Source organism: Eucyclogobius newberryi, unplaced genomic scaffold, assembly GCF_026437365.1.
Source record: "Eucyclogobius newberryi isolate DKJ021-1_F unplaced genomic scaffold, fEucNew1.0.hap1 SCAF_12, whole genome shotgun sequence".
Taxonomy (NCBI): Eukaryota; Metazoa; Chordata; class Actinopteri; order Gobiiformes; family Gobiidae; genus Eucyclogobius; species Eucyclogobius newberryi.
The window spans coordinates 18,051,358-18,079,147 of record NW_027315746.1 but is presented as its reverse complement, the minus strand read 5'-3'; the positions used below and the strand labels follow the sequence as shown (position 1 = coordinate 18,079,147).

At 42.1% G+C, this 27,790-nt stretch overlaps 1 protein-coding gene across 8 annotated transcripts; it reads left to right on the top strand.

Annotated features, from left to right (window-relative positions):
* Positions 1-123: 123 nt before the first annotated feature.
* On the top strand, positions 124-27,531 carry tnk2b (tyrosine kinase, non-receptor, 2b). Of its 8 annotated transcripts, XM_072441112.1 has the most exons (19): positions 124-238; positions 4,502-4,663; positions 16,151-16,328; positions 16,520-16,590; positions 17,484-17,747; positions 17,843-17,995; positions 18,710-18,873; positions 19,149-19,268; positions 19,368-19,494; positions 19,577-19,723; positions 19,831-19,925; positions 20,012-20,206; positions 20,522-20,613; positions 20,848-20,970; positions 21,654-22,078; positions 22,151-23,227; positions 23,785-23,880; positions 24,332-24,462; positions 25,680-27,531. In XM_072441112.1, exons 2-19 carry the CDS (start codon positions 4,646-4,648, stop codon positions 25,684-25,686), a joined length of 3,483 nt encoding a protein of 1,160 aa, XP_072297213.1. In that variant the 5' UTR covers positions 124-238; positions 4,502-4,645; the 3' UTR covers positions 25,687-27,531. The 8 variants fall into 8 exon arrangements, with proteins under 8 accessions (XP_072297213.1, XP_072297215.1, XP_072297211.1 ...); XM_072441114.1 differs by lacking the exons at positions 124-238; positions 4,502-4,663 and adding an exon at positions 8,393-8,731 and having other exon boundaries at positions 20,851-20,892; XM_072441110.1 differs by lacking the exons at positions 124-238; positions 4,502-4,663 and adding an exon at positions 8,393-8,731 and having other exon boundaries at positions 20,851-20,970.
* Positions 27,532-27,790: the final 259 nt, after the last annotated feature.

The window sequence follows — 27,790 nt, the reverse complement described above, 5'->3', positions numbered from 1 at the left end:
CGGACAGTGTTGACGCCAGCGGCGGCGGCGGCGGCGGCGGCAGCAGAAGACTCAAGCTAAACCCACGATCACGGCTGTGACGGCTCTGGACTTGTTCAAGATCAGCACACTTTTTGCTACAAAACATTCCCTCTTGTCTTGTCTGCATCTGGGGATTTTTTTAAATGCTTAAAATGCCAAGTATTTAAACAACACCGGAAGAGGAGGCGACGGCAAATGACAAGAGCGGGATTGACAGGTATGGATCATGGATCATGGATCTATTATATCGGTTTGGATGGACTCACAGGGCCTAAAGTAGTTTTAAAAGTGCTTGTTAATGGAAATGTTTGCACTTACCATTTGTAAAGTTATCGCTGAAAAGTATATAATGAGGTAATAAGTTATTTACCTCAATGTGCGTGAAGTGTGCAGGTGTAAAGCGTGTCTGGCGGGAGGTGGCACAGAGGTGGCTGAGGAAGATTATTCTCAAATAAGACTGAAGTTACTTCAAAATAATATGACTCAACTAAAGTACAAAGTAGAAAGCCAAGAAATTACTCGAGTAAAAATAAGAAAGCAAACTACTAAAAGGAAACTAGTTGCTACCTGTAGCCTCTGAAGTAAGAGATTGACAGTCTCTAGACAGTTTGTTAACACCTGAGTTATCATTTTAAGACAAAAACTATATTTCAACGGAAAAAAACACATGAAAAATAACTAAATCCCAGCCAGTGGTGCAAGAAACACAAATCTAATATTGTCAACATAAAACCTTTACTCGAGTAGGAGTACTGTTAATTCAAACTAAATATTACTCAAGTAGAATAAAAATATGCAGTGTGAAAACTGCTAGAAGTGTAATGTCTATGTTACATGTTAAATGTAACTGCGTAAATGCAGGTGAGTGCTTCCTCTGGCCACAATAATGCACAGTTACAGCCCACAATAATGCAGTTAAATCATAGTTTTTGTGTTTAGTATTATGTCTTTACATTAGGCTCCTGATTTTACCATGTGTAGTAACTATAGTAACTAGGGCATGACCCTAGCCCCTTACGCTTAGGCCTATTTTTCCTGCAAGTGACCTAAAGCTGGTCCTTGAACCCTCTGGAGCACAAACACTGGGCTGGAGCCTTTGTGAAGCTGAGACTCTGTAGTTTTGGACTCTGATGTCTGTTTTACTCTAAAGTAAAAACAAGCTCTGTACAGAGGAATTCAGAGATTTTAAATCCCGCCTAGATTGTCTTTGTTTTATATCAATGAGTGAAGCTGGTGTCTGGACGGATAGTCTGATTTATACTAGTTTTAGCATTTTATTGGGTTTTGACAATTCTCTTTCAAAAGCTGAAGGTAAATTAACTAAAAATGAGTTTTAGGGACTTAATAAAAATGCTCAGGCGGAATCCATAAAAGTCCTATTTATTTTTCATTTTATTTTAGGGTAATTTTTTACTTGTGCGTTTGGAGTACAAACTGACACTGATGCTTCCCAGAATGATTGATTCGACTGGAAATAGCTGGAGCTTTATTTTTAGCCTATCAAGCAACTTATAAGATGGTGGACAAAATGGAATAGAAAGAGCCGTAAGCTGATTACCAATGTTTACTTTTATTGTGTTACTTAGCATGGACAACCACATTAACATGGGTAATTGATGGACATTTTGGACATGTTTTAAAAAGTATACATATTTTTTTTGTTTTTGTTTTGTTTTATATTGTATATACACACCAGGAACAAATTTGTCATTTTACTGATCCATTACATTCAGTCCATTTCCTCAGCGTTCAGGGTATTTTCATTGTGTCATAATTCATCTTGTCCGTGAGGCCCGTGCACACCATTTGCATGAACATGCATACGTGGTTATGTATAAAATAAAACTCCATACCCAGGCACAAAACAACTGTGCGTGTGTCTGTTTATGAATATATGATAGAGTTTAATTTTCAGCTCATTCCTCAGTGAGCTCAAATGTGAACCATAAACAGGTTCATGCATGTGTTAAGCGTGCGTGTGCCTGTTAATAGTTCACATTGGTGCACATTGATTTTATGTAATTTTAGAATTATAGGAAGGTGAATGCTAAGCTAAAGAGAAGTTACATTTCCTCACTTCCTATTTTACAAGTCATTACTGAACCATGAATGAATGAATGGGATGAACTAATTTAATGAACAAAAAACCATATGCCACCATGTGTTGTATTGTATATATTTATCCATGCATGAGAACACGCGCGTTGTCATGAACATAGTAACTCTGCAAAAGGCCTGTAACACATACACCTGTGTATCACCTGTACATGGTGGCACTTGTGCTGCACTAGTTACAGATATACTCCACATCGCTATGTGGAGACATACTGTTTGAGTTATCAGTCTGGTTCTTGATGATAGTCAGATCATCATCGAGAAGCTTCTCTTCTTAATTTAATTTGTCAGGGACAATTTAAGATTACTTTCAGATTAATCTGCTTCTCTTTGATGCTTGGCCCATGTGGCACATGTTGTAACATGCTTATGCCTTCGTCTCCTGTCTATAAAATTGTCATTAGACTGCTTTGAGAATGAATACCAGCAGTTCTTTTTCAGCAAAATGTATTTTTCATTGAGGCAAAAGCTCATATCTCACAGATATTGTGATCTAGTTAAAGGCTAATATGGTATAAACATGCAGACATTAGGGATTATTACTCGACTGGTATTTATAGTATTTGGAGATGGATGTCTGTCAATATTGGCTCAGCACTTGCTATCCTGGACCAGTGCCAGACGGGTCTTGTCAAATCAGAGTCATCAGAGTTCTCCATCTCTGCTTCTGGAGTCAATGTCTCTGAATATGGATAGTCAATCTAAACTCTTTCTTTATTTTAATATTGCCACTGGATTTGCCCCTCCTCTTCTGATCCTTTTCATGTGCATCAGATGCCCACCCAATGCCACCAGTGAGTCTCTCAGTTGCAAAATTAAATAAAACCAAATAGGTAAAAAAATTAAATAAAATTGGCATAAGTTGGATATTATCATCAGCTATAAAATGTTTTTGATATCTTGCGTTCTTGACAAAAGTAGGATTCATGGAACGGTGGCCATTTCTCTAAACAAAACAAAAGATGTTAAAGAATTTGCTCATTGACAAGTACAAATCAGCAAGTGAATGATAAGAGTGTTTGTTTACAGTGAGCTAACAGTTTGTCACTCTTCTAACTGAAAGTATGAGTGTAACACAGACAAAGCAGTGTCTTGTTTGGGAGAATAGCCTGATGTGGTTGTGTTGGCCTCCTCAGACTGGGCTCCTGTTCATGGCTGGACATGCAAGGGCGGGAGCGGGGCGGGAGCTGGGCGGGAGCGCGGGAGCGGTGCGGGAGCGGTGCGGGAGCGGGGCGGGAGCGGGGCGGGAGAAGTGCGGGAGAAGTGCGGGAGAAGTGCGGGAGCGGGGCGGGAGAAGTGCGGGAGCGGGGCGGGAGAAGTGCGGGAGCGGGGCGGGAGAAGTGCGGGAGCGGGGCGGGAGAAGTGCGGGAGCGGGGCGGGAGCGGGGCGGGAGCGGGGCGGGAGCGGGGCGGGAGCTGGGCGGGAGCTGGGCGGGAGCGGTGCGGGAGCGGTGCGGGAGCGGTGCGGGAGCGGGGCGGGAGAAGTGCGGGAGCGGGGCGGGAGAAGTGCGGGAGCGGGGCGGGAGAAGTGCGGGAGCGGGGCGGGAGAAGTGCGGGAGCGGGGCGGGAGAAGTGCGGGAGCGGGGCGGGGCGGGAGCGGGGCGGGGCGGGAGCGGGGCGGGAGAAGTGCGGGAGCGGTGCGGGAGCGGTGCGGGAGCGGTGCGGGAGCGGTGCGGGAGCGGTGCGGGAGCGGTGCGGGAGAAGTGCGGGAGAGGTGCGGGAGCGGTGCGGGAGAAGTGCGGGAGAGGTGCGGGAGAGGTGCGGGAGAGGTGCGGGAGAGGTGCGGGAGAGGTGCGGGAGAAGTGCGGGAGAAGTGCGGGAGAAGTGCGGGAGAAGTGCGGGAGAAGTGCGGGAGAAGTGCGGGAGAAGTGCGGGAGAAGTGCGGGGAGCAGGGCGGGAGAAGTGCGGGGAGCAGGGCGGGAGCAGGGCGGGAGAAGTGCGGGGAGCAGGGCGGGAGCAGGGCGGGAGAAGTGCGGGGAGCAGGGCGGAGGCAGTGGGTGGGCTGTGTCCATGTGAATCCCATCTCTTCATTCATACAGAGTCAGTCTGAGCCCACACAGGAGGATTCCTCCTTCCTCCCGGCCCCCACACCTGCCTGGACCAAGTCCTCATGTCTACTTTTGGACCCGTTTTCGGTGCTGTAGACAAGTGGATTAAAACTCAACTCACAATGTTGAGAGCAGACTGATTTACAGAGTGCAGGTGCTGCCAGCTCAAACTTTGAGTTTTACTCATCTAAAAATAGACTAAACCAAATGTGTTGGAGAAAGTGTTAGCTGAAACACTGTCATCACACTGTTCAAGCTGAAGTTTTCCATTTGACTGATGTTTGTATATGATGGTAACATGTGTCTGGCTCTCTGCAGATGAAAGCATGTGAGCGTGCTCAGCCTCTCTGATCGATCGCTGTCAAACATCTCAGCTTGATGGACTGGGGGCCCAGTGTGCTCCATGCTGACCTCGAGTCATCCTCCTGAGGCACTGGGATCTGCACTCGGCCCTGGGATTCCATGGAGCAAATACTCCAGGTAACACTTTAGTTTTGTTCTAATGGTAAAACACACAGAAGTGATGATGTAGTTAAAATGACAAAGAACCACATTGAACATGAGTGTGGCGTGTGGCTGCAGGAGAACACAGATGCTTAGTTCATGTAATACATCATGTTTGCATTACTCATTGGAGCAGACATGAGGTCACACTGGAGAGCCACTGTTTCCTCAGCTACCTTAGAGCCTGAACCCTGTGTAGCCTCACAAAGTAAGGCTTGGCCAACATGATGACTGGATGGAGAGTTTCTGTTTCAGGCACAGGTTTGTGGGTACAGCTGCAGCAAAGAGACTGTTTACAGAAGTGAGAGTAGCACCTGAGGCTTCTCACTTCCCAGTAGTGAATCTGACTGCATTTTCAGTTTGAGTTGCTGATACCTACCAGTGCAGAGTCAATGTGTCTGTCTGCAGTAACGCTGTATCAGACATGTTGGTTGTGATGCACTGAAGAGGAAAGAGGAAGTGGGGTCGCCTGCTGAACTAGAGGAGCTGGAGAGGTGCGAGTGCAGAGAGAAGACGCTCCCAGAATAGCAGCAGCCATCGTGAGTGTGCTTTTTGTGGAGTGTCTCTGAATGCTTGGAGGGCCACGGGGCCCAGACTGACAGAGGAGACCCGAAGGAACGGGAGCCGCCGGAGGTTGGGGAGTATGTGACAGATATACTTCAATGTGTTATTTTAACCCTGAACTTCCTGTTCAGTCGTGTCTTCTCAAACCTCATTCAGAGATTGACATCTGTCATCCACCTTAGTTAATTTCTGACTCTCCCTCGCTGTCGATGCGTACAACTCTCTTCATAGGCTCCATTCTATACAGAGACACAGGGATAGCATTACGAGACCCCCAGAGGACTGCCACACTGCCACATTGTCAGTGGCTTCCAGCACTATTCTATGTTGGCCGTGTTGTTAATGCATCAGGTTTCCTGATTAAGTGACCCTGTAATAGATCACCTTGTGACACTGGCAGCTCACAGCCACAAGCATTCAGACCTTCAGATTATTATTATTACTATGCATTTGCTCTGCTCGCTGGCACTGTAGTAATCATTATAAATACTTCCTCCATAATTCATTTGTCTTGGGTTGTAAGACCTACCGGTAGTTTAATCCCACAGTTGTATCACTGGCTGTTGGTGTTATTTCATAAGATCTATTGAAATGAGAACAGCTTCATTCCAGTGTATTAGAAAAGCCAGCGGATATAAAGAACAGAACAGTAGTTTACTCATTGACCTGACAAACTGCACCACAGACCATAGTGATGCAATCCTGCAGCCGCCCACACATATGCAACAGGCAGTCGTTGTAGTCACATTTCCTCACTAGTCTGACTATTTAGCATGAGGATTTCTATTTGAAATGGTTGAAATCATGGGTACAGTTGTGTCATTATTATATTATGCTGCAGACTGCCCTCCTTTGGCAGAAAAGAGCATTGACTGCAGTTCATCTTGAATCCAACTAGCATGTTTGTGTCTGACTTAGTTTGGCCATGTTGATTGTATTGGATTTGATCTGATCTCTAGATGTTGCCCATCACCTGTGACCTTGGCCACCCAGTGAGAGCGGTGGATGGGGCAGATTGGGACTTTAGTTTGGGGCCTCTTAAATCGCACCTGTTAAGCTCAGAGGGACAGGGGAAAGCTAATAGCTCGCACATTCACGTGTCCCTTAAACACTTCCTAGAAAGCCTCCATGAAGCAGGATTATGTGAGTCGCATGAATCCAAATGGTCACCGGTGGATCTGCTGCACATGTTCACCTCTGGTTCAGCTCCAAACTTGAGCTTTCCAAGAACCAGAACATAAGTGGGATTTTGCTTATCAATTTTTTGCTTTGTGCTCTAATCTATCATAGCTAGGAGTTGGGTCATAAATGTATCATGTGTAAAATGACAGCTGAGATATAGACATAGTTCACTGATTGATGATTAAATGCATGAGTGAGTTGGTACTCGACCCACCCTTTTTGCTCTTAAAGAACTACTGTTTGGTGAGAAAAAATATTTATCATTAGTCAGATCTTGGGCCAACAATTAAATCACTGACCACAGCCGCTGGGTATTTCTCATGAGTAATTGACACAAGTATGTGTTATAGTTAGTCATGATGGTTAGAAGTTCATAGAAATGCCAGTATTTCTTTAATTTTTATTTTTTAAAACTATCCTGTAGGTTATGTCTATTTCTCTGTAAAATCATACTGGGATACAACGCTGCGCAGTATTGGAAATAATTGCAATACTGCAACATTGATAATATTGCAATACTGTATTTAAATATGCATTTTTTTCACAATAATTTCGGTTAAATTTAAACAAATATTCGATACCTTCGGGCAGGGCTTCTCAAACTTTGCCCCCCTTAGGAGACAAAAAATGTATCCACACCTCCCACCCCCACAGCCTTGAGAAATGATAAAGTATGATTAGAAAAAATAAAAGGCAACTATATAATTGCATATTAGCCTGAACTAACAGTAATAATTAGAGTTTAAATAGGCTAAATTACATGTATTTTTAGTTTAATTCATTTTTTGGTTTGTGCTTTGATGCCATGTGACACAACACAGTGCCTCACTGCTCCACAACTATACGACCCTCTCTGAGTGCTGCTGCACAGACAGACCTGTCTGCAGTGGGACAGCGCAGAATTGGCGCTTCACTGTGGTGAATGACGCGTTTCAAGTAGAAGAGGCACTCTTGTGACTTCTCGGTCAGTGTGGATCACTTTTACCTGCGTGGGACCACCACCGTCACACACAGACTGCTTTCCGCGCGGTGCTGACTTGTAACTCTGCATTTATGTTTCACATTTATTCATATATATTCTTCAGATATTATATTGCTAAACTAAAAACTTTTACGTATTAGTTATAAGTTGAGTAACACAAGGTAAATTTGGACCAAATAAGGAAAATCATGAATAGAGTTGACCTTTTTCAACATCTTAATTTTACAAACCGTACATTTCTGTCAGATGGAGGTATTATTGGGACATGTTTGCCAATATAATGTCTGTGTAACTTATCATTCAAAAGACAGTTTAACCAAGTCAACTGGACCTCACCTGTTGTGTTAATGAAGTTAATGGACAGTTAGATATGTGATCACCGCAGGTTGTCATTGCCTAACTTCAAACATGCTTCATCTCTCCATCCAGATGTCCTCTCTGCAGGACATCCAGATGGCCTGATGCCTTTTAATACACTCACAAATTGACATGGCTGTGTTTTTCAGCCTCTTGTAGAGAAGATTAACTCTACTCATTAGAGCCCCCTCCCTCTCGCCCCCCCCCCTTTGCCGTTCACACGCTGCACCGTGATTGGCCGCTCTTGCCAGGACCACCATTCACTGGATTGTTGCGACTACAGGACACGAGAGGGCCGAGAGGCGGAGGGATGGGGTGGATGTTGCCACGGTAATAGAAGAGGCGGAGAGGGTGAATTGTGGGGGAAAAACATCAAGTGTAGGGGTGCGTGAAGCTGGTTAGAGGCTGAATGGAGAAGAGAGGGGGAAAACAACAACAACAACCGCAAGGTATTAATTCCTTGACCACGCAATCGGGAATAACATCGAGGACGAGGCAGTCATCACCAGCGCTGACCTGCCAATATGGACACTACAAACCACAAATGACACGGGAACAATTCTGAATGAATGTGAGCTAATAGAAAACAACCAAGACAAACTCTTTTAAAGAAGTATCTATCTTGCCTTTTACGCTTTTTTTCCTTCAGTTGTATTTCATGACTGATCGTGCAGCCGGACATAGTAAAATTCCCACAACCATAATTTTTAATGGGATTTTTTTTCTTCATTTTGTTCACTGACGAAGACAATAAAGCAGTGATGAATGTGCCATGTCGAATGTTAGCGATGCAGCGGCATTGAGGAGACTGGATCTGTGCTCCTGTTGACTCCCTGATTTTGAGAGACTGGAGAATAACAGATTTTGGGATTATCACAATGGGAGAGACGGCAGAGTACCAAAGACTGCAGGACACATCAGAGCCAGAGTACGAGAGCTCTCCCAGTGATGAAGAAGAGGTACAAACTTTAAAGCTACATGTGGGAATAATGTCAATTGTTTTAAAGCACAGGCTACTATTTGATGTACATTTTGCTGACTAAGAATATATTCTACCATAGTTTATCAGACAAAAGGGATAGAAAAGCCCACACATGCAATTATACTGAAGTACAAACTCAACATTCAAGAACCAGCTTTGGTGTTTGGTTCAAGTAATAGAAAAGTCATAGTGCAATATAGTAAAATATGTGTTTACAAATCATTGCATTATTCAAAACTAATAGCTGCAGCTGAAAATCTTGACCATTTAATGTAATGCCATCAAATTTCAGTGTTATGATTACTGTGCAAATACAATATAATGATTTGTTATTCACAATCATGGACATTATGACCAAACAACAGTGAGATCCGAACCAACGAGCACTTGGAAGTACTTGGAAGAATTTCAGGTTAAATCTAATAGTAGTAGCATAGAAAATATTGTATCTTTCACATCCTACCATCATATTTCATACATGTATATAATTACTATAGTAAACAGTTTTATATGCCTACTACCCGAGTTAGGGGGTGCTCGGAGTAAAAAGGTAAGGGGAAACTAGGTAATACATCACCATTCTACTATGTGACCTGGGTAATACATGGAAACTTACTGAATGTTAAAGTCATGTTAATGTGTAATGTCTTAACAGCAAAATAAAAACACTTCACATTCAGTTTTCTGTAGTGTAGATTTAATTGGCATCACTTATTATTTTTCTGTTTTTAGGATTATATTGTTGTTGTTGTTGTTGTTGTTTTATGGCGGTTGGCATCCAATTGTTGCATTACCGCCAGACTTTATTCCTCAGACTTTTCGTAGTCCTCAGACTATTGTGATCTGAATCATTACTAAAGCATCTAGATTTTTAAAGAATTAGAACTAGTAACACTGTATGATGATGATGATGATGATGATGATGATGATGATGATGATGATGATGATGATGATGATGATGATGTAGTAGATGTTTAATATGAGAGTGAAGTAGTCATCCATCACAGCCCACTCAATGGCTGCACTTTTCGCCCACATTGAGGGAAATATTGAACTCAGACATGTGCTCGGATGAGATTCACATTCCATTCAGTTCTTTCCAGACTTTTACTCCTTTAACATGAAGTCTGCTTTACATTTCAAACAGGCTGCACTTGTTCTTGATGCTGGCTGTTTAATATAGTGTCTGTTAGACCAGCGTTTATCCCCATCACTGAAGTTAAGCCGTAAACACCACAGCTGCCCTAGTTTTCGCAGCTGCAGCTTTGTGCCGGACGTCACGTGCAGGGAAGTCTTTCATGCTCATCCAGAACCACAAGAAAACATAACAAATACGGATTGTTGTTTTCAAGGTGAATAGGACATGGGGTACTTGTGGGGATGTGCTGTTTTGATTTGTGGTGTAAAATGACGGTTAAGCTAAGCCATTAAAACATGTACAGAAGCCAGAATGTAGAGTTTTATCTGGGTCGCATTGGTCCCATTAAACTTGCTCCACCACAGCGACGCTCCCACTGCTCTATCACCTCATCACATCAGACAGGACCATTTTGGTTTATAAATCGCAGAATCCGTCTCACACTCTGATCCAGATTATTATTATGATTAGAGATGGACCAATCGGTTGGCCAATATACCGAGCGTTTCTAAGCTCGTAAGCTATCGGCCTTAAATCTCCAGCGTTGGCTGATATTTAGTTTAGTTTTTCTGACATCAAAATAACTCACTAGACAAACTCCAACCTAAAAGTTAGTGTTTCACATGGCAAAATAGTGTTGTAGTGTTAATATCAAATAGTTAGGGGAATTGTATCAAAATGATTCCTTCGTATTCACACAGAAATATTGTCAAGAGCTGATTATGGTTATGTGTTCTTGATTCTAAACTGTCAGATCTAATGTGTTTATGATGATGAATATTTAAAAAAAATTAAACCACATGGTGTGTTTGCCTTGTGATCCCTGATTACATCTCATACTCTGTCACATTTTAGTTTCTTTACTCTAAAAAGATTTGTCTGTAAAACACGTCATCTGAAGTATAGTTTAAGATTAGCATAAGTGTATTTTATGCGCTATAATACCTTCATACTAGACATTTGGTTTAATATTTACTTAGAGTCTGATATAGTTTGGCACCATCTAGTGGCCGTGTGGTGGAGTTGCCTGCTGACCACTGCTCACCTCAGTCTAATCTCCTCAGTGTGCAGCAGCTGATAGTGGTTACACATTCCTCTCATTCATATGTAACTTAGACCTGGGAGCCCCTCATACGGCGAATATGCCAAGGTAAAATAACTACGGACTTGTTGCTGTCTAAATGCACTCTGCTCAGACAACCATTTTCACCCTTCTCTACACCTGTCGACTACAAGGATTCGGCCACAAGCGCTCAGGCATGTTTTGGTCTAGTCTAAAATCCTGTAACTGCGATAGAATTTCTGTTTAGCAGGTGTGGACATAGTTTTGTTGTTATCTTCCTGCTTTTTTTCCTGTTAGATCTTGAATTTTTAAAACATGAGGTCATATGGTCTGTGTACTCTGGGCATGGGCGATATTACAAAAACATGAATTACATATTTTCCTTTACATTGGTCAATCACAATTTGGTTTTATTCTTGCCTTATTAAGAAACTAAGATAATGGCTTAAACGTAAACAATCCAATACTTAATTAATGCAGTTTATTAAAACAAAGTCAAATTTCTTTCTCCAAAATCTGAACTGAAATGTTTTTACTGACAGACAGATGATTGGCTGTGGACCTCTTGATTTAACCCAAGCTGATCAGTGATAATTAGGAAAGACTGAATCTCGAGCATGATTGAAATTTGATTCATTGCAGAGCGCTACTTTGATCCCTCACGAAAGAAAGAAAACATTTAAATATTGATCTAGTTTTCCGATAACTGCCCAACATGAGCTTCGCACACACAAGTGGAGTTGTGCGTGACAGATTGTTTCTAGTCTGCTGAGGGAGAGAAATGGCATTTTTGGTGGATTAGAGGCAGGAAATAAAAGCAAGCACCAAATAAAGAAGAAAATGCAACGCTTTGGTTTAGGGGCAGGGACTGTGAACACAAGGAAAGGAAGGAAGGAAGGAAGGAATGAAGGAATTAAGCGCGGACTGTGTAGGCTGTGGGCAACCGGGTCTCATGACAAAGCTCTTTCATGTTTCAATCTTTGAGAGGAACTGAAATGAATCCACACATGTGATTTCTTTACCTAATGGTAACAAATGAAGCAATGAAGTTGTAATGTTGTAAATTATGACTTTATGCCACTTTTTGGGAAAGTTCTTTAAATAAAATGACTTAATTATATAGCCATATACACATTACAATAGCCTTACTAGACTTTCATTGCTTTTGACAATTTTAGCCCTGATTTTTATTCCGCTTTAGTCCAGTTTTCTCTTACCTAACTTGCCCCGGCCCCATTGATACACAAGAAAATCAAGGTAAACGCTGTGGTTAGTGAATGGGAATTGAAGACCGTGTGTCTGTGATTGAGCTGAAGGAGGTTGCATCACAGGAAACCAGCTCTCCGTCCCACAGCTGAATGTGACCCCTTGGCCCTTGATCAAATGCTCCTCTGTACTCTGCACCACGCACTGCTCTGCCCTGCACTGACAAGGGAGAGAGAGGGAGGGAGAGAGGGAAAGAGGTGGGAGGAAACGCCAAAACACAGTCTTTGGATCCCAGCGGACAACTAAGAGGAAGTCTGCAGGTGGTAGCAACCAGCAGGTGACCGAGCACACGAGACATATCATCAGCTGACGGTGCAAGCGTGCATAATTGTTCCGACTGCAGCTAGACACCCGGTTTGTGGCTGTGGCATCAGATGTGAAATAGGAGACTGTTCTGAATCTCTTGCCCAAGCGGAGAGCCATTGAATCAGTGAGAGATCGGAGGTATTTTTAGTCCCACGCTTGATGGAGGGATGGAAGGCCAAATAGATGGTAGCTACAGTATATGTGCTGAGTGAGAGAGAGAGAGCGAGAGAGAGAGAGGACGGGAGGGAGGGAGGCGATGAAAGGAGAGAGGAAGGAGGAGTGATACAAACTTGCAGAGCTTAGCCAATAAGTCATAGTGAGGAGGACACATGGCTGGGCTGCACAACCACAGCCTAGAGCTTTTGTCTCCATTCTAAACTTTATTTATTGGCGTTCTCATTGGCTGGATCTCCTCTGAATTTGGGAAGAAGACACAGTTCAAGTTGGAGCTCTCCCAAGCGTTGCCCCGTGATGGAATGTAGTGGATTTGTGCCGATGGGAGGAAGTTTGTTTTCCCTCCACATGTCTGGATTTAAGGCACAAGTGTCTCTATCGAAAGAGACTAGGTACACTGTGTGGGAGCACTGAGACCATACTAATGCTTTGTGAGACGAGACACCTTTTCTTGCCTTTTAAACACACAGATCCTGACAAAGGAGTTAAGCATGCGGCGTATTGACAAGCTGAAGAAGACATTCCCCTTTCTAGCCCATTTCCATGTGTATCGGGTAGGTTTTATGTGTTTGTTAATATACTCTTCACACCAAGGAGTTTGGGGTTGTAACATTGTCTATTAAAAGTGTTCCTTGTGGGAGCATGACCACAGCAGTCCTTGGGGAGCCAGTTGTTTTTGCAGCAGGATGTGGAGTTTCTGATGGAAGACATGGCTTTGTGTGTTCAGCAGGAGCATGAGGAATGAGTTCAGGTCAGAGGCATTTCTCACAGGGACTTCATGACGTTTCACTGCATCCAAGTGTCTCCAAGTCCTCGTCCCTTGAAGTTTTGTACAGTTGATCTGTTTGATACATTTCTGTCCATAATTTGGGGGAAATAAGTTTTTGTCCTTTGACAGATAATCGCACGCACAACCACAAGCACCTGCATTTGGAGCGCCTCATGCCTTAGATATTACTCTTCACATGGAAAGGGGCCCATGCGGGTTGTTTTTGACACTGACCAGAGAAAAAACATGTTGATTCCAACTCTGGAAGGGAAGACTTGCTGTAACTAAAGCCTGCTTATATCCTATCTATGGTGTGATTGCTAAGTGGAAAAGATTTGGCTTATAGTTGAACAGTGGATTTGGATACACAAGTTTGACAAGGCCAGACTTTCTAAGTAATAGGAAGTGACCTATGGCCAGCCCGTTTTAGAAGGTCAAAATGAACGCAAGATTTCTGCGCCTTGTGACATTTCTCTAGACCTTGTAACCTTTATGAAGGCTGCACGGGAAGTAGTCCATTCAGGCTGTGTCTAATTACTGCTCAGTGAAGTGACCTCTGCCCCCAGCCTCCGCCCTTAAGGTCTGCCCGTCACTCTCCAGTTATTAGGCAACAGCTGATTCAGTGTAATAGTGAAGCAATGGTGAAAACTGGCTTCACGTCTATTGAATCCAAAGGACAATAACTTTTTTTCCCAGTGAATGATAAGGTTAGAAAGTGAGTGAGATTTGACATAGAGACTGACTCCACTGACTTTTTTTTGTATTGACACCAGTTCTGTTGATGACATGAATGGACTCCAGATGTGCAGATGTTTCTATACTCTATCTGCATGAGAACATCTATGATCATATAGTTCATCAAGGATCCATTGGAATCGTGGATTACAAACAACAAAGAGAAGCGGCAATTAACAATTGTGTATCATTGTGAGTTTTATTACGATTGATAACTTTATGAATAATAATTGTAGATGCATTTTTAATCAATGCAGGCATCTGCGTCTACTGGTTTGAATGTTCAGGCCCCTGTTCCGCACACAGTAGTTAATTATTGTGTTTATATAGTGATGGATTTCTTGGCAATAAGCGTATTTATACAGAGATACGTATTGTGATACTTTTAAACATATTTTTTTAATGAAGGATTTTTTGGCTTAGCGTGAAATGGGGATGCATTAAATTGTTAGAGCCGGGATAACATTAACATATAACATTAAGCCCCATTCACGCTAGTTTGATGAATACTTGTTAGAAAATCCTCTCCATTCCGAGCGTCCAAAACACTCTGTGACTCTAAGTGTATCTCTGTGTATTTTTTATTTTTAAGGAGTTTTGTCCCGTAGGCTTTATTGTACTGGACAGCTTAGCCTGAAATGGGGATGAGAGAGAAGGGAGGACATGCAGTAAACTGTCGGAGTCTGGATTTGAATTCACAACACTGCTGCACATGGAGCCTGGCATATGTGCTGCCTTCTTAACCACTCAACCACTGGGCAGCCTAACTTGCACTACAATTTTATATTACGCTGTGTGTAATTTTCTCTGCAAACTAGATACAGATGTCATTAAAAAAAACTAAAAGCACTCAAGAGCATGTTTAAAGGCTAATAATGATACGTTAAGTAAATATGATGCATTACGATAAGTAATGCATCATATTTACCCTTTTAACCCCAGTTTTAAAGAAAAACCATGTATCGGATCACCAATCGGATACACCAATTACATGAGGTGACTGCTTTGGATGAATGGCACAAAAATGGGCCTCAGGATCTCGTCACGGTATCTTTGTGCAATAAAATGCACCTGTGTTCATTGTCCATGACGAACAAGTACGCCTTCCCATTCCATACCCACATCGCACCATGGGCCACTCAATCCACAACGTTATCGTCCGCACGACGCCTCACACAATGTCTGCCATCTGCCCTGAACTGTAAAGACCGGGATTCATTTGTGAAGACAACCACTTCCAACGTGCAAAACGTGAGCATGTGAGCATTTGCCCACTCAAGTCGGTAACGACGAAATCCCCTCAGGTTGATACCCCGATGAGGATGACGAGTAGATGAGCTTCCCTAAGATGGTTCCTGAGAGTTTGTGCAGAAATTCTTTGGTTATTCAAACCGACAGTTGCAGCAGTTGTCCGGGTGGTGGGGATGAAGATGCTGGATGTGGAGGTCCTGGCCTGGCGTGGTTACATGTGGTCTGCAGGTGTGAGGCCGATTGGATATACTGCAAATGATCTAAAGCGCCTTTGGAGACGGCTTATGGTAGAGAAATGAACAACATACAACATCTGTTGTGTCCTATTATTGTGGCCAGCCTAAGGCACACCTGTGCAATCCTGTCTAATCAGCATCTCGATATGCCGCACTTGTGAGGTGGGATGGATTACTAAGTACTCATTAACACAGATTTGTGAACAATATTTGAGAAAAATGGTTCTTTTGTATAATATACAAAAGAAAATGTTTTAGCTCATGTTAAACTCGAAAAAGTTTGAGCAAAAACAAAAGTTTAGCATTTATATTTCTGCTCAGTACACTGCATTAGTGCATCCAGGCCAAAGTCATATCCAGTTTAATCCAACATGCTCGTATAGAGCCCTGGAGTTGATAAATGGATCATAGAGGTTTGTGTACCAAAGTTGACCTTGTTGTTGTTGACCTTGTTGCAGAAGCTGGGCAGTGGCATGCAGAGCGAGGAGGGCACAGAATGGCTGGTGGAGCTGCTGATGGAGGTGCAGCTTCAGCAGTATTTCCTGCGCATTCGAGATGAACTCAACGTCACACGGCTCTCGCACTTTGATTATGTCAAGAACGAAGATCTGGAGAAGATTGGCATGGGCCGCCCAGGTAAGACCACAAGAGGAGGGCTGCTCCTCAGGCTAAGTTGAGATTTAACACCTTATATAAGTAAATTAATATAAATAAATGTGTTCATATACTTCTGAGTAACACTGTGCTTAACATGTTTCCCTATTTCATTTTCTCATAAGATAAGGCTGTCTGTTATTTATTTTGGGTCTGATATTTTCCCATTTAAGGGCAAAGGCGACTGTGGGAAGCTGTAAAAAGACGGAAAGCACTGTGCAAGCGCAAGTCTTGGATGAGCAAGGTACAGACGTCAACAACAGTAGTCTGTGCGTGTTAATTAGGCCTAAATGTATTCTTTAAAGTGGCTTGAGACCCATGCATAAGCAGACATTACTAGTTAATTTATTGACCACTTTGCACTTAAATAACACTGGCAGTCACAGCTTTATACAGGTTTTAAATTATATAAATAAACGGAGGACTGCTTCTGTGTATGAAGATTTATAATAAGATCTGTGTGTTTCCGCCTCGGGCACGTCCTCCCTCTGCAATAATCTGCCTCCTCAGCCGGCACTTGGCGCATGCTGCAGTGTCATCAGAAATACTTGGAGGCACAGACACCTATTTGAGGCCCACTTACCAACAGCACAAGCTCACACTCAGAGGGGCTGACCACAGGGATGCACGCAGTGTTTTCTAAGCTTATGTCATGTCTGGGTCAGTGTAAATGTGAAACCGCGCACGTCTCGCCACTGTTTATAACCAGTTAAATATGGTTGGCACAGGATGCTCATTTGACACTTTATACTCATTGTATAAAGCCAGGAAATAAATGTTTAATATTATAATAAAAACTCTTTAAAATATATTTTAGCCAGTATGGGCTCCTTAATTTGTTGTTTGTAAAATGAAAGTTTATCCATTTTTAACCAGACATTGTAGCTTGCAGACATTTACATAAAGTAAAATATTTTAACATTTGTCTTATTGTCTATCTAAATACAACTTGTCCACTTGAGTTGGCAGTTAATACTGTTTGTGTCCTTTTAGCATGACTCTTCAAGCTCTGTTTATGGTCAAAATACTATTGAAATGTTGTTGCGATTAAGAACAACAGAACTAAATCGATCTAGACATTACTAAGGAAACCAGACTGAGATCATATAGTAAATGTTATTCTTCATTGTCATCCAGGTGTTTAGTGGCAAGCGTCCAGAAGGAGATTTCCCGCAGCAGGGCCAGCCGGTGTCGTCCTTCAGAAAGCTCTCCCCCACGCCTCCTCTGGGCCTGGCTGAGGGGGTCCTGGCTGCTCAGACTGGGGGCACTGCTGCTCTGGAGGGTCAGCAGGCCCTCACATGTCTCATCCCCGAGAAGGACCTGACTCTGTTCGAGAAACTGGGAGACGGCTCCTTTGGGGTCGTAAAGAGAGGGGAGTGGTTAACACCTGCCGGAAAATTGGTAATGAGTCTATTTATTGTTTTGCAATATTCTATGATAGATATTTATGTGCATTATATCGGGTAAAATGTTTTATTTGTTTACACTCTTTCTAGCTAAATGTTGCTGTGAAGTGTCTAAAAACAGATGTGCTGTGCCAGCCAGACGCCTTGGAGGATTTTATTTGTGAAGTGAATGCCATGCACTCCCTGGACCATCAAAACCTCATTCGCCTCTATGGCGTTGTGCTCACACACCCCATGAAGATGGTGAGGAACACCTAATGCAGTAAAGAACCACACAACAGCATTTAGTCAAGCTAGTACCTAGTACACTTAAGAACATATTTTTACCAATACAATATATATATATATATATATATATATATATCTCTATCTCTCTATCTCTCTATCTCTCTATCTCTCTATCTCTCTATCTCTCTATCTCTCTATCTCTCTATCTCTCTATCTCTCTATCTCTCTATCTCTCTATCTCTCTATCTCTCGAGATATCGAGATATCGAGATATCGAGATATCGAGATATCGAGATATCGAGATATATCTAGATATATCTAGATATATCTAGATATCTCTAGATAGAGATATATCTAGATATATCTAGATATCTCTAGATAGAGATATATCTAGATATATCTCTATCTAGAGATATCTAGAGATATCTAGAGATATCTAGATATATCTAGATATATCTAGATAGATATATATATATATATATATATATATATATATATATATATATATATATATATATATATATATATATATATATATATATATATATATATATATATATATATATATATATATATATATATATATATATATATATATATATATATATATATATATATATATATATATATATATATATATATATATATATATATATCTCACTAAATAAAACTTTGACCTTTTAGTGCTAAATCTGCTTTTCTTCACCACTGTGCGCTTGTGTGTTGTAGGTGACCGAGCTGGCTCCTCTGGGCTCTCTGTTGGAGCGGCTGCGGTGTGTGCGTCCTCAGGGGCTCGTGCTCATCCACACTTTGTGCCAGTATGCTGTGCAGGTGGCCTGTGGCATGGCCTATCTGGAGCAGAGGAGGTTCATCCACAGAGATCTGGCAGCTAGGTGCGAGTCCTGAGGAGCAAACAGTCTGCTCTTTATTTAATCACCTATTTAAGCTTTCACAATTTTGTTGACATGTGAAAGGTTTTCCATAAGGGTCTGTCTTTTAATGAGGGTTTGCTCATAAAAATGAGTCACTGTTTGGCTTGAGTCACTGGGTGGAGAGCTTTTTAAGGCTACAGCTCCAGTACTAAACTTTTATAAAAACTTGTCATGTGTTGAAATGATTGATTAAATATGATGTATTTTGCATTCATGTTATTGTCATTGCTTTTCAGGAACATCCTTCTGTCTTCTGCTCATAGAGTAAAGATTGGAGACTTTGGCCTCATGAGGGCGCTGCCCAACAACGACGAGCACTATGTCATGCAGGAGCATCGCAAGGTCCCTTTTGCATGGTAGGTGAACAAGGTACCGTACAAGAGAGAGTGTTGACTTTTTGTGTATCGGTAACATTTGCTTGTGTCCATTGTATAAAGTAATTGTGTTTACTGCAGGTGTGCCCCAGAGAGCCTGAAGACCAGAACATTCTCCCATGCCACAGACACCTGGATGTTTGGAGTGACTTTGTGGGAGATGTTCACTCACGGGCAGGAGCCGTGGCTTGGACTCAATGGCAGTCAGGTACCCATAACACAAGATGTTATCTTGATCAAGCAGTTTTACCTCCAAGATATTTCAAGATTTATTTTAATTTCAAATTTAGATTCTTCACAAAATAGACAAAGAAGGAGAGCGCCTTCCAAAGCCAGAGGATTGTCCACAGGATATTTATAATGTGATGCTTCAGTGCTGGGCTCAGAAACAAGACGACCGACCCACTTTTCTTGCCCTTAGAGAGTTTCTTCTTGAGGTATGTATTAGTTTGGTCATGTCATGGTTTCAGTGCCTTGGAAATGTGCCTTTCATATTTGTTCATATTTATATTTTAGTACAACAAATATTACACTTTTCTTTCAGACCATGCCCACAGACATGTGCGCCCTGCAGGACTTTGAGGAGCCTGACAAACTCCTAATCCTAATCAACGATGTCATCACTATCATAGAAGGAAGGTGGGAAAGATTTATAAACTTAAAACAACAAAAATGTACAAACTTCAGTACATTCAGCTACATCTTCACCGCTCTCTCTGTTTCAGGGCTGAAAACTACTGGTGGCGCGGACAGAACAAGCGCACATTAAAAGTTGGCCAGTTCCCTAGAAATGTGGTGACCTCTGTCGCCGGTTTATCAGCTCACGACATCAGCAGACCACTGAAAAACAGCTTCATCCACACAGGCCACGGAGACAGCAACCCACATCACTGCTGGGGCTTCCCCGACCGCATAGACGAGTAATAGCCTTTTATAGATGCTTTTATAGATGGAGTTTGAGGTGATCTGTTTTTTGTCAGGGGTTGAAAAAAATTAGGCCAAGTGCACTTGTTTATCCATGGAAAAGTAAATACATTTGCTTATTGCCAGATTTAAAATGTGTTAAGTGAGAGTAGTCTCCCATAAAAGCTATTGTAGGTAAAAATGTGAATCAGAAAGTGTCTTCCATGTAATGAGCACTTGCTTTCACTAGATGGCAGTAGCAGACCTTTCTAAAGGCCATTGTATGAGACACAAAAGTGTGTAACTCCTGCAACACCGCCCTGTGCTTTCAGCTTGTACCTTGGTAACCCTATGGATCCTCCGGACGTCCTGGCTACAGATCCAACCAGCACGCGGCCCACGCAGCTTCCAGGACGATCCAAAAGTGTGTAAATCCCAGCTGCCCAAACATTTAGCTCAAATGATATATAAAGGCCATGGATTTCCACAACAAGAGCCTAGGGAAGAATCATTTTTTGAAATAACTTTGTTTACACTTTCTCTTAAAAGTTTGAGTCTGACATTTGCCTTGTGCTTTCATCACCTAACCTTCACTGCTGCTTTTTCCCCTCCTTTGTTTCCTCTTCTGCGGCACTGGTATGGCTTTTATTTTCTCCAGAAGAGCCCCCTCCACGCCCACCCCAACCGCCTGTCTTAATCAAGAGTAAGTCTGGTGTCTCTCTGCAGCTCCTCAGCCATTGCTCCTGCCCTCTCTGTTCCCTCTTTGCTCCACTCCTCAAAGGTACATTTCCTGCCTGTGAGTGCTACGACTGCAGTGTAGTGTCAAACTCACCTCTCCTCCTCAACTCTCTTTTATCTCTCTCTTTCTGTCAGTCTAAAACTGTTTGCCGTGTGGCTGCTGTGAGGCCTAACCAAGAGCCTGTGCCTTTTCAAACAGCCTGTGACGTTTTATGTGATTTATAAGGAAGCAAGTTAAAATATTGAATTATGGTAATTATGTCACACAAGAGGTCAGTTTATCGAAAGATTGTTGTAGTACTTCATATTGCATATTTATGGTCTCAAAAATTACAGGCATAAATCAATCCATGTTCCTGTGACCCCAGCAAAAAGCTCATTAAATTAAATTGACCCATTCAGCCACAAGAGGTCAATATCGAGTTCACTCAGAAGAGCTTCAAGCTTAAATTTATTCTCAAGGATTCAATACAACAGACCCGGTTTTGTCTTCAATGGTGTTATGGCATATTCATTTATATTTTAATTATTTTTGTATACATATATATATATATATATATATTTGATTTTACACACACACACACACATTATATATACATACATACATACATACATACATACATACATACATACATACATACATACATACATACATACATACATACATACATACATACATACATACATACATACATACATACATATAAAAATGTTATTTCTTTTCAGAGCCCTGTTATGATCCTGTAAATGAAGAGGAGGATTTGACTTCAGCTGGACTCAAGAGACTCTCCCTTCGTAAAACTGGTTCTGTCAAGGGGCTCAAACTTAAACATGCTGCATGGGTGTCAGCTTCTAAACAAGGAAGCAGAGTTTCAAACCCAAACTACCACTCTGAAGTGTCTCTTATTGACTTTGGGGAGGAATATTCCCCCCCAGCTCCCTCCCCCTCTCCTGTGGTAGAGGTTCACATCCCCACACTGGCAAGACTGGCTTTGGAAGCAGACAATATACTGGACAGAACTCCTCCCCAGAGCCCCTCCAGGAGCCTGCCCCGCCCCCTGCACCCCACCCCTGTAGTGGACTGGGACACCCGACCGCTGCCTCCCCCTCCAACCTACGACGATGTAGCACAGGATGAAGATGATATGGAAGTAAGTATCACTTCAAATAAATACAAAAACTAACATACAGTTGCTTAAATAAAACAATGTAATTTATTTTAGGTGAGCTCTATCAATAGCACTGAGCAGCAGCATGGAGAGGAGCAGAGTTCGGAGACTAGAGACGCCACAGAAGAAAAGTCTAGTGCACCCCATAGTTCATGCAAACCAGGCCTTGAAGACAATCTGTTTCTTCCCACAAAGCAGAGCTGCTCCAATGCGTTCTCTCAGTCGGCAGAGATCTTCCAGGAGCTGCAACAAGAGTGTATGAGGAGGCTGCACGTGCCTCCTGCTCACTCCACTTCTCCTTCAGAGAGCTCTGGCCCTGAGATGCCCCTAACCCCGCTTTGTAAAGAGCACAAACCTCTCATTCCGCCCCGTGTGCCCATACCTCCACGACCCAAAAAGAGAGGAGACTACTCTTGCTCACGCTGGTCCCAGGACCTGTCTCTGTCGCCTTCTCCAGCTGAGCTCACTGAGGAGCTGTCAGGCCCAGAGCAGGAGAGACCGCCTCAGATTCCCCCCAGAGACCCATTATCAGGCTCTCGGACCCCCAGTCCTCTGAGCCTGGTGGTGGGCTCTCCTCAGCCTCGAATGTACTCCATTAGTCCTACATCTGTGCAGTCCCACAGTTCCTGTCCCTCCTATGGATCCTACCTCTCCACATCTCCTGCCAAGACCATGCCCACCACACACAGCTTTGCCTCAGATCCCAAATATGCTGCACCCAAAGTCATCCAGGCCCAGGGGAAGGAGCCCGCCAATAAGGGCCCGTGTATTCTGCCCATTGTCCGGGATGGTCGCAAAGTCAGTAACACTCATTATTACCTGCTGCCAGAGAGACCTCCTTATCTAGACCGCTATGACCGCTTCTTCAGGGAGGCTGAGAGCTTCCCCTCCGGCCCTGTGGAGGAGCGACCAGGCCGCCACACCAATATGGCTGCAGTCAAACCCATGGTGGTCCACACCCAGACACTGGGACAATGCCAGGGACAAACGTCTAATCTGTCCACCAACAGCGGCAGTGTGGTCCTGCGCTCAGGCATGAAGATGTCTGTAAGTCTCCCTCGAGTCTGCTCAGACCCACTGTCCAGTCCCAGGTCGGAGGAAGGGGGGCCCTCTGCTGACCTGATCCGTATGGTAAGATCACAGAATGTTTTATTTATCATAAAGATTACATATAAACATGTTTGTCCTTTAATACTATTATCATGTTATTTTCATGTTTACAAAACACAGAATTGAATGAGACAAATCAATCAAATACTGTTTCTCTTTTTTGAGACTGTTTCTACCAAAAAAACTAAAATATATGTACAAAACAGTGGTGTTTGTGTTTATGTGTTTTAATAAAAATAAAGTTAATCCTGAGAATATCTCATTAAAATGTAAATTCCTGGAGACAGGCTCAGCAGAAGTGAAAAATAATATTGCCAGTTAATTCCTCAGTTAATTATTTCTTCTCTTATTGAACCAAATTAAACAGGCGTTAAAATCCCTGTGAGCCTTTTGTATTGATGCCTGGTGCTTGGCATTTTGCAGTGGATCATGTGTTCATGGGAAAGACACTCAATTTATGCATTTTGAAATAAATGTATCTGAAGAATTGACTTTGGCCCTGCTTTTGGCTCATGATTAGTGTCTGTAGACATGTCAGTGGTATCAGTAAAGTTGTCTTGTGGGTTATCTTTAATTAGGTGCAGGAGGCCGTCCATGGAGTGACAACGGAGGAGTGCCAGGCGGCGCTGGAGAACCACAGCTGGAACGTTCAGAAGGCTGTGCAGTACCTGAAGGTGAGACTCTTGGGGCTGTTTTTCTGCGTACATTTAGTGTGGACCTTTCTGATACACAGAGCTTTTAAAGTGAACGTTAAAACATAACAGAGGGTAAATGATCTGGGCTGTGTCCTCAGAGACCACTTCTTTAAGCCATTATCTTGGCTTATCTATGTATTGAAGGCATACAACTGTGAACAGGTAGGAGGTGTATGTGTAATGTTTATCTTTTAAATCGGGCGATTGAAGCTGCAATGAACATTAACTAGCGACACACCAGGATGTCAAGAGCCTCCATTCCCCTCATTATTATCTGTACTTACACCACTAATAGGAGACATTGTGTTTGGACAGTGTTCTGCCCAAGGGAACAATAGTGTGCTTCTGAAAACTGGCAGCACATTTGCTCACAGTGATCCAGGCCCCGTATTTGTTCTTATTTGTTGTTGCTGTTGTTGCTGTGGTGCAGGTGGAGCAGTTGTTTTGTCTGGGCCTCAGAAGCAGGGCAGAGTGTCTGAAGCTCCTTGCAATGTGTGACTGGAACTTGGAGGTGGCCAGTACCCAGATGTTGGTTAGCTACGGATCCACAACAAGGCAAAGGTATAGCAACCATCAAATTGTGCCATCTGGTCGCACAGCTAATGGTACTGAGGTGGAACAGAGGTTGGCAATATTGACAAAATAATATAAACGGTAGCTATGTTTTTGTGAGATACAGATGATACAATAGCAATTAATATATAGAATATTAAAGAAATGTGAATGGACTGTTAAGTTAAGCCCAATTTTAAGCAACATTTGGTTGAATAGAGGATTTTTGGCGACTAATCTGAGTCTCATTTCCTCGTGGCGTGGACAGCCGAGTAGTTCTCCCACATGTCAATCATTCATCATTCAGTCAACTGCTCACCTGCAGCCTCATTCCCAGGATATCAGCGCGATCCCCTGGCTGCGCTGGTTGATATGCCGGTGTGTGTTTAGCAAAGCTAGCAGCGCGTTCCTTCAGTGTAGCTCCACGCTTCAGACCGTGAAGTACAAAAATGGCTGAGGAACGACAGAGAAAGACTGTTCGAGCCAGCTCAGAAGAGACGGGAATCTGTGGAGACGAGAGATGTGATGAGATCGGCGTAAAATCCTCTATTCAACCTTTAACCTTATTTGATTACACTGTGAAGTTATTTTTAATCCACTCATTCTGAAGTCTTTATTATTGACGATGAACTCCAAAACAACCGTTGCGATATTGTATATACATTATTATATAAATCTGCCACCAAAGTTACCAAAATTTACACTTTCTGAAGGCAAACAACCAAAACATAGTCCTAACTAGTCATGCCCAACGATTGCACAGAGAGAACCCAGTTTAGGATTTATTTTCTTTTTTCTTATGCAGACAAATTAATCCATCATGCAATGCTGGTATTAAAGTGTTTATAGCCAGTGCTAACTAGAAATACCTTAGAAGGGCTTTGCACAGTTTGTCTCCTGCTTGTTTCATGAAAATGTTATAGTTTTGCCTGGAACGTTGCACTGTATGGCATAAACTTATTGATCTTTTCTTTATTCAATTACATATATTTTAATGCCAAAAAATACTTTTGGTTTGGCGAAGTAACCCAATTGTTATTATCGAGATACGTTTTATTTCATTTTGTGGAACATCCCAGGCAGAACGACACCCGTCCCCATAGAGACTAGGAGGTTTTAGACCCTCCACCTAAATAAATATGTATGTAGTTACCCTTCAGTAGACATGTGAAAATTATGTCACAATGCAGCAACATAACCACCTTGTTTTCTTTTTTCATTTGCAGACGGTGACAGGAGGTTGAATAGACTTAAATTAACTATAAACTTCATCAAAGGACTGCTCTGCCTTTCATTGAAGGAAGATCAGTTTTGCACAGAATGACTACGGAGGGAAATGTCTGCTACAAGTTGCTGTGGGATTGAATCATTTTTGCACTTAGATATGCTACTTGTCTGTATATATCTGTTTCTTCAAATTCTCAGTAGTATCTAATGAGTAATGGGACTGACATCACTTGCAGTAACAAGAGATATTATAAAGCGGTGCACTTTGCAGCCCACCAGATTGCTCTAGTCCCTCTGTAAGCACTTAGCCACACAACTTTACATGCATCAGCGTCAATCTCCAGCCAAATAGTGTTTTCTGCTCGTGTCGGCACTTCACAACAGCAGCGTAGTGCGATATACCCAAGCCACGCACCCCTGTCCCAACATCATCACTTAAAATGAACTGCAACATTGGTTCAGCAGTAATTTAAATAGAGAAATAAAACCATCTGAACACTGCGTTACAGACCACAGCTCTCCAAGGAGTTCCATCTTTGCAAATGCTATAATGAGTGGCCTTCTGTGTCACACAGTCACAGTATTTCTTAAAGGTGCACTAGAACCTTTTGAATTGAGGGTATGCCACCTACTTGTCTTCATGGAGATTTTATAATTTGCCTAGAATGTTGCTCAATATGGCATTACACTTGTCTATCGCCTCGGAGACATGTCTAGGCCAAGTCACCGGTCAGATCTGTGGGGAGGCAAGCTCGCTCGAAGTAATAACGCTTTGTTTTTTTTTCTTTTTGAGCCATAAAAACACCTGTAATTGAACCAATGCAAGAACGTAACGGTTAATGCCAAACTGTGGAACATTCCAAGCAAAGCAATAACTTCTGTATGGAAATTGGCGGCGCCATTGCATGGAATCTAGAATACACACTTCTCCAATTCTTTACAAACAGAACTGTGCAGATTCATTCATTGACCTGACACATCATTTAGAACAAAATCAAATGCTTTGCTCATTGATACTGCATAAATTCTCGTTCCCCTGAGATATTTTTCCCCTTTTTCCCCTCATAAGCAGGTTGTTTTGATACAAACAGACAATGCTTGTTCCTGATTGGCTAGTCCACCTGTCAATCACACCCATTTGAACACTTGGAGATGAAAACAGTAATCAGACTCATATCGATCTGTATGAAAAAAATATATAGAGATCATTCTGGGCTTTCCAGGCAAGCAGACCCACCACCAGAAAAGTTACATAGTGCACCTTTAAAAATCCAATCAAACGTAAAATATAGTACTTTTACTTTTTCTTCCGAAAGTAGTAGTCATTTATTTTCTGCTAAGAGCATGGAAGTGTATGCCTTGAGTAAATTGAATTGAATTGTATTAAAATTATTAGTATGTGTAATATATATATATATATATATATATATATAAGTATGTACAGTGTTTTTTGAAATGGCAATGTTCTGTAAAAGATTGTCCTATGTGCAATAACTGACTTTTGTGTTTTTGTAACTTTTTTTGGACCTAAAATGTCTATATTTCCAGTTTAGTTGGAGTTATCCTTACTTAAACAGGACCACAGGATCTACTGTTTCTACTATGTTTGTCTGTCTGATACCACGCTGCTGTAGGCCAGATACAAGAACTGAACCCAAAGTCTATCCATATGTGTGTAATGGAAACGTGTCATGTTTTGTGTGTTTTCCTGTTTCTGTACATATTTCTACGTGTTCCGTCTACTGTACAATTTGTGTTTTGTGGATTGTTGGATTTGTTAAAGAAAAAGGTCCATGCTGCCAATTATACAAATGTATTTTTATTAAAAGATTTTATTATTTTCTACCTCGATTTTGTATTTTTGCATTATTCACAAACATTCATGCACATGCATGATGAAGAGGCAGCATTCTGAATCACTGTCTTTATATTATGTGGCGGATTGCGCTTTTCATTCAAAGTTTATTTTATAGTAGTCTGACATTACGAGTTCCTTGTTTACCACTTTTCCTCATTTCTCACCCTGCAGGTATTAAAGTAGGTAATTTCCATCCTGAGATCACTCTGCAAAATAGGCTTCTCCTAATCTTTTCATCTGAAAAATGCATGC